Source organism: Thalassophryne amazonica, chromosome 21 (genome assembly GCF_902500255.1).
Source record: "Thalassophryne amazonica chromosome 21, fThaAma1.1, whole genome shotgun sequence".
In the NCBI taxonomy this organism is placed as follows: Eukaryota; Metazoa; Chordata; class Actinopteri; order Batrachoidiformes; family Batrachoididae; genus Thalassophryne; species Thalassophryne amazonica.
This window is the reverse complement of record NC_047123.1, coordinates 21,272,160-21,284,198: the sequence shown is the minus strand read 5'-3', so window position 1 is coordinate 21,284,198 and position 12,039 is coordinate 21,272,160. Positions and strand designations below refer to the sequence as shown.

Below are 12,039 nucleotides of genomic sequence, written 5' to 3'. Positions count from 1 at the left end.
CAAAAACAAACTAACCCCCCCCCCAAATTAAAAGGAGGAAAAAAAAAATCTCCCAGCCAAAACGTAATTACTGTTGCAATAAAATAACACACCGCTAATTCCGTAGATGTAAATAATTAAAACGTGCAATCAAAAGAACTTATCTTAACACACCGCTGCGGAAGTTAATTCCGCTAAATACATGCTGGGTGATGAATCACGGGTGCTCTGCACAAAAATAGAGCACATAAAGAACACCGTGAAATATATTCGCTTCCGGAGGGGAGGGGGAGAGGATGCGGCTGCAAATGCGCTGCACCATATGCACGGAGCGCGTTTCCATTTTTCAAAGAAATAGTGACATTTATGTGCTTACATCAAGGAAGAAATAATACACAAAGTGAAAGCGTGTTGTTAGGCACGCTTAGGTATTCATCTGGAGTCAGACAATATTTTTTTTGTTATTTCGGCTGTCTATTGTAGACGTCAAGGAAAACCATGAGAGTGTAACACATGGTGCAGGTAGTCAGATTTATATGAGGATAATTTCATCCAAATCAGCTGAACTGTGTGGAATTGAAGAATTTACAGCACTATAGAAGGGTCTGAGGTCCTTGGGCAGCGTGGCAGATACATATTCTACACTATTGCTCACAAAATAGAAGGTTCCCGGTACAAGCCCACCTGTGTCCACTTTCAGAGGGGGGAGGAGTTATATAGTCTGATTGCCACAGGTAGGAAAGACCTCCTGTGGTGTTCTGTGGTGCACCTCAATGGTTGAAGGTGCTCTGATAGGATGTCAGTGTGGCATGCAGCGGGTGGGTGGTGCTGTCCTGGATGCTGAGCAGTTTCCTCAGCATCCTCCTCTCTGACACCTCCAACACACACTCTAGCTCAACCCCCAGGAGAGAACCAGCTCTCTTGATGAGTTTGTTGAGTCTGTTTGTGTCACTTCTTCCTATCTGCCTGTCTAGCTGGCTGGTTCCTACCACCCTCCCTCCTTTCCTAGCTACCTCCTTATGTATCGTCCTACCTGCCTGCCTGTCTACCTACCTCATCCCTTCCTTTCTATCTGTCTACCTCTCTGTCTAAGTATCTACCTATCTTCTTTCCTTTCTACCAATGGCATACCTACAAGGGAAGATGGAGAAGTTTTGACCCTGACCCAGAAAACGTAGGGCGTGGTTCTCCATCTTTTACATTCTGAGAAACCAACATTTTTCAACATTGCACCCAGTGAGCCAAAATGACGCACATTCTCAAGAAATGTTGGTATCTCAGAATGCAATAGATGGAGAACCACGCCCTACTTTTTCTGGATCAGGCTCAAAAATGTCTCAATTGCCCTTCGTACCTACAATAGACCTACTTGGCTACATACAGGGGTGCCACCAGGGATTTTGGGCCCCATGAAAAGAAATCTTACTGGGCCACCCTCCATATTATTTTGTCATTATTAGAATTGCATTAGGGGCCTCTCTGCGCCCCTGTCAATCATGGGCCCCTAGAATCATTCACCTTATTCTCCCCTTTTTGGCACCCCTGGCTACACCGATCTGCCTACCTACCTTATGCCTTCCTTCCTATCCATCTATCATTTATCTATCTTAGTACCTAGCTATCTGCCTTCCTTTATACCAACAACTTGCATACCTACTCACCTGTGTATATACCTACCTACCTCCCTACTTATCACCTTCCTTCCTATCTTCTTCCCTATCTACCTCCTTATCTAGCTTAACCTATCTGCCTTCCTCCTTTCCTACCCACCTAATGCCTCCTTCCTATCTCTATCCCTCCCTCCTTTCCTTTTTTCCTTACTATCTGTCTTCCAACCAACCAACCTACCTACTTGCCCAACCAGAAGGCGTATTACTGCCCCAAATTACCGCCCCGGCTTTGAGACCGCTGTTCAAATACATCAAGAAGGTCTTCAAACCTTCGTACCTTCTCCAGCTGGGTGTTCTGCTTGGACTTGTAAAGAACCTCTCCGATTGCCACAAACACCGACAGCACGAGCCCCGCGGCCAGCACGATGAAAATCCCGCCGATGTTCTGCACGCCCAGAGCGCTGGCCTCTTTGCTCTCCTCCTCGGGACAGCCGTTTCCCCTCCACCACTTCTCCTTCATCATGTGCAGCTTCCCTTCTTCCTGCAGCTGCAGAATGGCTATGGTGATCTTGTCCCTGTACGGAGAGCCTGGAGAAACAAAACACATTGGCAGGCTAGCGCAGACTGGAAATCATTGAACAATTTCCAGCATGCTGCGAGGGTGAAAGAAGTTCTTGCCCACGTGTCGTCATTCACCCGTCGTGTTCCTGCCAGCTGCTTAGAAAGAGTTTTCCCTAAATCCTTTAGATTCCGCTAATTCCTATATTGCCGGAGTGATTCCAAACTTCTCACTCCCGCTCTGTGCCGTGCTGTGAATTATAATTCAAACAGAGTGATTCAGCTTTGTGTGTGTGCGTGCGTGTGCATCAAAGTGGTTTAATCGCCTGAATTAGCCGCTGTTTGCGTGTAAATGTAGCGTGGAAATGACAAAAACAGAAGCACGGTGGGATTTGCGTTACCTGGCCCATGAATGTTTGGGATTATATGTTGATATCCGGTTGTTATTTTGATGTGTTTTAAAGAATGTTTACGCTGCTCTGAGCAGCAGCGCCTAAATCTAGGCGGCGGGAAGATGCCTGAATTAGCGTCATTATATTAAGTCGCGGTGGGTGATGGCGTGATCAAAGGAGGGGTAATCTGGGCAGAGTAGCGGGAGCTTTTTTCCCATCCAGAGTGTGACTGGAGGCTGCAGCTCTACGCCCCAACCGCCGGGTCCCTGAGAGATGAACGCTCAGGGTTAGCGTTTATGTTTCATTAACGGCGCGGCTTTAAAAACTCATTACTGTATCTGTGTGATTACGAGGCTCATATGTAGAAGCTGGGTCACATTTGCATTTCAGGCATTTGTTGGTGTGCGTATTTAAATCAACTTAACGCGGATAAAACGGCAAATTTGATGTTGCTGAAAGAAAACAAATCGCTTTATGAACAGGGGGAGCGTTTTATGCGAAACCTCAGGGGGGGATTGGGAACGTTTCCGCGCAGGTCTGTTTTTACCTGTCACATCTCCAGTTGACGCACTCATCTTCCATCTCTCTCTCTCTCTCTGTCTCTCTCTGTCTGTCTGTCTAGTGTCTTTAGTCATCTTTTAATCTCCACCGTTGTCAGGATTTAGGCTCAAGAAAGGAACATTAATACAAGAAGTGAAAATTACAACGCGTGTCTGCTGATTCCTTTATTGTGTCTCATAAAATAACCGATTTGTATGAAAAACATTCAAACGTATATTTTTCCTAAGTTTCCATGATCAACACTGACTGCAGTCAGGTCCATAAGTATTTGGACAGAGACACATTTTTGCTGCCATCGTAGCAATTTCTTGATCAATTCCTGGAGAGGATATCTACATCCCGGATAGATCCAGAGATGTCTGTGCCTTGGAATTTTTAATGTGGGAATGTCGTTGCACACTGACAAACATGCAGCCCTTGACATATCCTTAGCCTGGTCCTATGGTTGGGAAATTCCAAATGATTTGGGTCTGTAACCCTGTTGCACCCTTCATCCGCCTTCAGCACCTGATCCGCCGTTGAAGACTTCTTGTTTCACACATGTGGTAAATTTCTGTGGTGGAGCCAGTTCACAAAAGCTGAGTGAGTGTGCAATAAGGAGCTGAGTGAGGGAAGCCATCAAGACACTCAGAAAATTTAGAAGGCGTTATAGGCTTCCATGGCTATGTTTGGAGAAACTGTCTGTCTGTCTGTTGCATCACTATTTGCCAGTTAAAGAAAACCAGCACCATCTGACAAAGATTGACTAAAGTTTTATGTCTCCTTTTAAAGTAGTGTCTTTTCTTGTCCACTCCACCATCAAGCTGTAAAATAGGTGAAGCAGCACACAAAAGCTACAATTCCACTTTCTCCGATCACAACCACAGAAGCCTATAGCTCCTTCAGAGTTGTCATGGCTGTCTTGGTGGCTTCCCTCACTTGTCTCCTTCTTGCACAATCACTCAATTTTTGAGAACTGCCTACTCCAGACAGATTTACTATAATGATTGGGGTAAATGAAGCCTAAGCTATACTCAGTGACTTGGAAATGTTCATGTATCCATCCCCTGGCTTGTTGAAAGACAAGTGGCTTTAACAGTAATGATTTGTAGTACTGATAATCATTATATTTAGTTTTCCCATTTACTTTTGGGCTTTGAAAATGCAGAGACTATGTGTAAAGAAATCTAATAATCTACACTACAAGCACATCTCGACTGTCCAAGTCAAGGCACATTTGCAAAAATTTGTACCTCGACATCCAAATACTTATGGTTCAGGCTCTGTGCAAGCTCCGATTGCATGGTTCTGCACGGTGCACATGCGTTTGCACAGTTTGCTTTGTGTGAAGATGAGAAATCTATCAGGCATCAGAGTCCCCTGATTCCGACTCCCCTCATATTTCAAATGATTAATGACGGCTTAACAAAACAGGCCTCGGATAAATGCTAATAGGATGAGTCCTTAGAGAGGAGGATATGGAGAGCGCCGCAGCAGCAAATGGAAAAACGCTGCGCTTGACACACTGTGCGTGCACGGCTATGTGACAGATGTTCACCACCGGAGGACATCCATCACGCTGTCTGGCCTCAACTATTATTGTGATCTCAGTTTAAGTTGATAGCTGCAAGATGACGCATTTGGGTTTTGGGAACAGGACGTTTGGAACTCGACAAGCACTAAAAGGTAAAGACCTATTTTATGGCTCACTCTGGTTTACTGCTGTAACAGCCCTACGGGGAAGGTACTGCTAAACAGTTCTGGGCAAACCGGAAGATACAGGCTAAACGTTGACATGAAGCACTGAAAGTAATTGGGGTGAGGTCACAAAGGGACATGTGGGAGAGCAAAAGAGAGAGAAAGAGAAAATCCAGTTCCACAAAAGACCAATGAAGGCATACAGGGAACACATTCCTCAGCTAAAGTCAAACATACTGCCCGATGTTTGAGATTTCCTTTTTATCTCCTTGTTTTGCATTGTTAGGTAATTCCTTTGATCTCTCACCTTTGATCCTCATCCAAATCTTTGTTTCTTGTATTTAATCCTGGTCTTTAATTCTCATCTTTCATCCTGATCACTGATTTGTGATCTTTTAACCACATCACATGTCCATCTATTTTGATGCAAATAGATGGATCAAAGAAATCGGGATCAGAGAGCTGGCTCTGTCTTTTCATCCTAATCACTGAACACCTGAGCAACTGAGATCACAGTATAAAAGAAATCACAGATCAAAGAGTGATTTTTTGATTCTAATCACTGAATGAAGGAGTAGTCCACATGACAGGATCAAAGAAATCAGGCTCAATGAGTGGGCTGTCTCTTTTGATCTAATCACTGGGCGAATGAGCAATCCAGAGGACAGCATCAAAGAAATCAGTGATCTGTTTTTTTTATTATAATAACTGAATAAATGAGCAGTCCAGATGGCAGGATCAAAGAAATCAGGCACAAAGAGTGGGCTCTGTCTTTTGATCCTAATCACTGAGCGAATGAACAATTCAGAGGACAGGATCAAAGGAATCAGAGATAAAAAAATCAGCAGGAGGATCAGGATTAAAGGATGTAAGTTCAAAGACCAAAGATCACAACATATCTGAAGGTCAGATCACATTTGGCAGCATATGTTGGTGCCACATATCACCACATCCACCACACTATAGAACCACCTTAGGTGCTGGATGGCAACAATCCAGGCAGAAAACAGCAAATCCCCACTGCTAGAAAGCAGCCATCAATCTGGCACAGCCAGGTGAATCATGGATGTCCTCTTAGCATTCTCCAGCTGATGAGGTCCTCAACACTGAGACACCCACGTGCTGGGTCATGATTAAAGAAAGGAGCCACATGGTTAAAGTCTTGCAGCTGACACTCCCTCACAATGGAAGTGATACTCCTCAACTCAGTCTCCAAAGTAACCGTTTACTTAACATAAGGCCATTCCAGTGGGAATCCAAGGATCCTCCAAAGAGACCTAGGGCCAAAGACCTAAGGCAGAGACCTAGGGCCAAAGACCTATGGGAGAGACCTAGGGCCAAAGACCTATGGGAGAGACCTAGGGCCAAAGACCTAAGACAGAGACCTAGGGCAAAAGACCTAAGGCAGGGACCTAGGACCAAAGACCTATGGGAGAGACCTAGGGGCAAAGACCTATGGGACAGACCTAGGGCCAAAGACCTAAGACAGAGACCTAGGGCAAAAGACCTAAGGGAGAGACCTAGGGCCAAAGACCTAAGGCAGAGACCTAGGGCCAAAGACCTATGGGAGAGACCTAGGGCCAAAGACCTAAGGCATTGACCTAAGACCTAGTCAGGTAGCAAGACATTGACTTGCTACCTGACTACCTAAGGCATTGACTTGCTAGTCAATGCCTTAGGTAGTCAGGCAGCAAGTCGGTGCCTTAGGTCTCTGGTTAATGTCCAAGTCTCACAACCACACAGTAAGACAGGAAGCACGATGACCCTGTCGACTTGAACCTTTGTTTTTGTGCAACGGTACTGGGATCACTCAACACTGCGTCCAACAATTCTGTGGCTCCATAAACTGTCCTGGGCATCTCTCGAACTCAAAAGCAAGCATCTTAGAAACTTGACATAAAAGACAACTCTTCCTTGATGCAAGGTATACATCATGATCCTCTTACACACCAAAATTTAATTGGCTCTTCCTTGACCCAGGAATCTAAAATCACTACAAAATGTCATTGAAATCCATTTGGGACCTTTTGAAATATTGAAGTATTGACAGGTGGACATGAAAACAACCTCCTCAGCATCGGTAATGAAATAATGGAGATCAGTTTGAGATGTTACCTTTTAAAACTTCTCTTTGTTTTAATCATGTGAGCGACGTCCCACTCACTGGAAAATGTTTGGGATTTATTTTTCTGCCATATATTGATGCGTCATCACCGCATAAAAGAAAAAAAAAAACTTCTCTGCATTTATGTGTCAATTTCAAGGGCACCAGTAAGCACTCCTGCACTTACGAAACCACAGTGGGACCATATTTCAAGGCGTTACCTCGGCTTTGTTACAGCCGCGGCCATCACGACATCCCTGCAGATCCATAACTGCCCCATACTCATCAGTGCTAGACGGGTCCAGATGTGGGTGGCCATGGTTAATCCTCCAAATTCTGATGGCCTTCATATCGCGGGTGATGGATGTGGCCATTACGGATGACTGCAGAGCTCTTGCCGGCCTCGTCACGACCGCGCTAACCTTTGTGACACCAGGACTGGAACCATCGACGACCTTCCGCCAGGGTCCTTGCGGGTGCCAGACACATTTATTATCCCAACACAAGCTATATACAAAACTGCGGAAGAACATGCACTTGGGTCCATAAGTATTTGGACATGGACACTTTTTTCTTCACATGCCTGAAATTGCATTAGCTGATTAAAAATTACATCAATTTTCATCCACAATACCTTTATTTTCAGAGGTCATAAGTAATTGGACACACCAAGATAATTCTAAATATGAGGATTAAATCACAGGATGGCAACATTATGAAAATCTGCAAGACCTATTTTCAGATTTTAGTGCTCATCATTCTACAGAAAATGCACTTGTTGAAGTCAATCGACTGGTTAAATGGAGACTCTAATTCAGTGTTCTTGCTGTTCTATGTGATGATATGGCTGAGATATTACCTACTTGGTAAATAATATTATCTCTCGAATCTCTACAACCAAGTATGGGGTTCCTCAGGGATCAGTTCTAAGTCCAATGTTATTCTGTCTTTAAGTAGTAGTTCTTGGGCAGATTATACATAGCAATGGGATTATTTAAATGGGCATTTCACTGTTATGCTGTATGATGATCATAACGCAAATATATTCACTGTTCTTGAGGGTAATGTGTCTCATACAGCAAAACTGGAGAGGATTATGGCTGAAGGCAAAATTAGATATCATCAATTTTTTTTTACTTTTGAATTCAGAGATGATTAAGATGATCGTTGTCGGTCTTGTTAGACATAGTTACTAGGCACAAGTAGTGTAATAACTCTTTAAAAGATTTAGCACGTGGCTGCTAGAGTTTTGAGCAGATCTAGGAAATTCAAAAAAATACTGTTTATGCGAGGGTGGAGTTAGAGGTTTTATTGCTAAATTATGACATTCTGAATAGTTGTGCATGGCTTTACTGTACAGAAGTGGTTAAACCTTACGCATTGATGCAAGCCCTTCATTCCCAGGAAGCTGGCTTACTGTGTTCCAAGGGTAAAGAAAAAAGTAGGCAGGCAGTATAGCCTTTGACAACTGTGTTCCGACAGGGCAGTTTTATCATTTTGATGGGGTGTTGGGATATTCTACATCAGTCCTTGAGGCCCATTGGGCAAATGCCTTATCCCTGGATACCATAGCATGAAGTGGATGAGAGTGCATGATTCCCCACAGTCGAACCCCAGATTATATACTGGTAGTCCAAGTTCTATTTGGGATGGGCTAGCCAGACGCTCTCTGTCCACAGGTATAATTTGACCTGCATGATAGTGTTTGTATTAATGTCTCTATATATGTATTGGTTTGGTGAAAATGTTATAAGAGGTGTGAGGTCATTTACCCATGGGCGTTCCAACTCCGTAGGCTTTGGAGTCTATGAGGCCCCCTATTTGTGTGAGGTTGCAATTACGTTGGGTGACAAACTCAATGGTGGTGGACTCCATAAGGAAGGCGTAGTCTGAGGTCAAGACCCTCTGGATGCCCTCTTCCATGTTCTTGACCATAACCGACTGCCTTCTGCTGTTCATGAACTCCCACATCTTGTCATAGGTGGAGATCTTTGTCTTCTGCAAGGAGCAACAGATTAGAGCTACAGTGAAGCTGGACAGCGAATAAGGTTCAGAGATAGCAGGCATGTAAGCTCTGAAAATTAAAGAAGGATACACCGTGGCGGACCCAGCTCTACCTTGAAGAAGGTCATTGTTGCACCATCCTCCACAACTCCATATAGGATTTTTGTTTGCTTGGCTAGGTCATCAGCCGAGTCAATGGGGGACTCCATCCTCTCCACAGTGAGAAAGGCAGCCAGGTTGGCGGTATAAGAGGAAATAATGATGAGGGTGAAGAACCACCAGATGCCTCCCACGATTCGAGTTGATAAGGCCTTCGGCATGAGCTCTGAGCCTGGGGCGATGGTGGTGATACAAGTGAATGTAATGCTGTAAAAATATCTGTTAAAAACTTTCTTCAAGTTTTCCATGTACCATTTTGTCAAATGATCTTGTGCCTTTTTGTCAAACAACTATTTAGTTGGGTACATTTAGCTTGGTTTACAAGTTACAAGCTGTATTTAAATAATGAAAGATGAGGTCCAATAGACCCTACAAATCTGATTATTGTTAAATTAAGACATGTGAACCTATTAACTTTGGGAAACTTTCAAAACAGCACAACTATATTATTGGAAGCAATCAAAATTAGCAATTATATTTCAAGCGACATCACAAATTCAAAGTGTTGCCAGAAAAGATGGTAATTATGATTGATTCAAGAAGAGTGCGGAGAAGTGATGCATTGTTTGGACCAGAGTGTCATGTACCCAAGGTAACCTCACATCCTGACTCCACACCCCACTGAGCTCTAGGTGTTGATGCGCCAGCGGAAACGGGAGAGGACACTAGGTACGGTAGTAATGAAGTGAGGCAGCTAACTTCAGCCATGTTGTTCAGCCTGAACAACATGGCTGAACAACATGGCTGATCGACATGGCCGACATACATATCATTCCATGAAAATCTATAAGAGGTACAATTTAAGCCTAAATCCCTGTGATGGTTAATTACTACCAAAGGCTGTGATAAATGAGATCTTGAATTCACAATATTCTAAGTTAATGACATTAACAATAATGTTTATACCTTGCATACCCAAGAGGTCATGTTATGCCTTGATTTAATGCATCACCAGTTGAAAACTACATCACTGTGCAGGTCCATCTAATGTGCCTAAAACTTTTAAAATTATTATTGTTCATGAATAAATGTAAATAAGCAAAATGTGTGATAAATTCTTTAAGATCGTCTGAAATTTATTCAAAAATCAAGTTGTGTACTTTATATTTGTAAATTCTACATAAGATTTTAACACAAATTTGTTGTAATTCTAACAATGTAATTTATCTGCATACTTCCAAGTAGTACTAACAATACTATAACTACTACTACTAATAATATAATATAATATAACACTTTTAAAGCAAACATACAGAGTGCTTCAAAAACTCACAAGCAACAACATAAAATATAATACAACAAAACAAATCATGAAAGACATAAAACTCAATAATTAATTAAAAAATTAATAAAAGAGCTGATATATATAAAATACATGCTAGGATAATGTTAGCTGTGACTATGATTAGTCGCTCAAGCTAGTGGAAGTTAACACTTCGCTCAGTTCTCAGTAAAATTACTTGTGAATTTGCATATGTATTCTCAACTTACTGGTAGTTAGCATTTAGCAAACACATTTGTGAATTAACACTGGCTGTGTTATGTTTAGTCACTCTAGCTAGTCTATTTCACACTTAGCTAAAGTCTCAGTAAATTAAGACTTGTGAATTGGAATATATTCCCAATTTAATGGAAGCATTTAGCAAATGCGATTCTAAATTAGCACTAGCTGTGATTGGTTTAGTCACTCAAGCTAGTGCTATTTAATGCTTAGCTAAAGTCTTAGTGAATTAACACTAGTTGTGAATTTGAATAACAGTCAGCCTAATGGTAGTTAGCATTTAGGAAACACATTTTTGAATTAGCAATAGCTGTGATTTAATTAGTCAGTTAAGCTCATGTTATTTAACGCTTAGCTGGCACAAATTGTAAATTTGATTACTATACATTCAAGCTAAAGCTGCTTACTGCTTCAAAAACAAATTTGTGAATTAATATTAGCTTTGAATTTGATTAGTCACTCAGGCTAGTGTTAATAAGACCTCAGCTAGTCATTGACGCTGTTGTGACGATGATACACTGATTGTTAGCGCTCAGCAAACATGATTGCAAATTAACAGTCACTGTGAACTTAATTAGTCAGTCAAACCAATGCCAAGGTCAAAATTTGGACCTATTGCTTGAATATAGGGGATATTCAGAATGGTTATATCATTGAACTGGATAAAGACACGCCTATGACTACTATTAAACAGTAATATAAAGCCACATCACCACAAGACGTAAGCGTTGCACTCTCTGGAATAGTGATTTACCATGAGTGAAATACTGTCGATTAAAATTATGTGGATGGCGGGCACATTTAGTCAAAGTTTGGCCTTCCTAACAGCAGAGCCTGAGGCCTCTCTCTGTCGCCGCTGGCTCGAATAAAACAAGCCAACCCTGAGAGACAGCGGGATATAGAGAGCTACAGCTCCTGCAGAGCAACAGCACCCACAGGCTGAGGCAACTACCTTGCTGCATGAGAGCCCCAACTCCAAACCAGAAACTATTGAGCAGCGTAAAATTGTTTTCCACTACATCTGAGTCTGGATTGCATGGATGCGGGTTGTACCACTCATACGGGCTAAACCTATAAAGGAGAAAAGCAGAAAGAGAAAACTGTCAGTACAAAAGCAATACTTCGGTGTTGATTATGTCGCAGGTAAAGCATGCATTAAAAAAAAAGGACAAAGAGAATGTAAATGTGCTGTGGCTTCAGTGTCAGAGCTCCTACGGAAAGCAAATCGTTGAAGCTTTCGCGGAGATCGCCTTATTGGCATATTCAAATAGCATCAGTTTATTGTGAGAGCAGATCAATAGGCTGGAATAGCAACGTCACCGGTGATAATGTTCCACTCCAACGGGATCTACGGAGCTCATTTAGATTCACTGACTCAGGAGCTTTTTTGCGATTCTACCCCCTCGGCTCCGGCAGCTCCAACTACTGCAGTTGTGCAGATGCAACACCATCCACACCCCTCTGCCGGGAGCCAAACATCTCTGCTGCTTCTTT

The 12,039-nt window shown here is 42.6% G+C and overlaps 1 protein-coding gene and 1 long non-coding RNA gene across 2 annotated transcripts in view; one reads left to right on the top strand and one right to left on the bottom strand.

The window, feature by feature from the left end:
* The window catches only part of LOC117503306 (glutamate receptor ionotropic, kainate 2-like), a 176,745-nt gene that overhangs the window by 2,802 nt on the left and 161,904 nt on the right, over nucleotides 1-12,039 (bottom strand). The window contains exons 12-15 of the mRNA XM_034162522.1: nucleotides 11,498-11,616; nucleotides 8,999-9,216; nucleotides 8,654-8,879; nucleotides 1,927-2,177 (exon numbers count right to left, since the gene is read on the bottom strand). Coding sequence (XP_034018413.1) covers nucleotides 1,927-2,177; nucleotides 8,654-8,879; nucleotides 8,999-9,216; nucleotides 11,498-11,616 — 814 coding nt within the window. The remainder of the gene's footprint in view (nucleotides 1-1,926; nucleotides 2,178-8,653; nucleotides 8,880-8,998; nucleotides 9,217-11,497; nucleotides 11,617-12,039) is intronic.
* On the top strand, nucleotides 10,052-10,373 carry LOC117503307. Its single transcript, XR_004558541.1, has 2 exons — nucleotides 10,052-10,111; nucleotides 10,170-10,373. It is a non-coding gene; the product is annotated as an uncharacterized LOC117503307 (long non-coding RNA).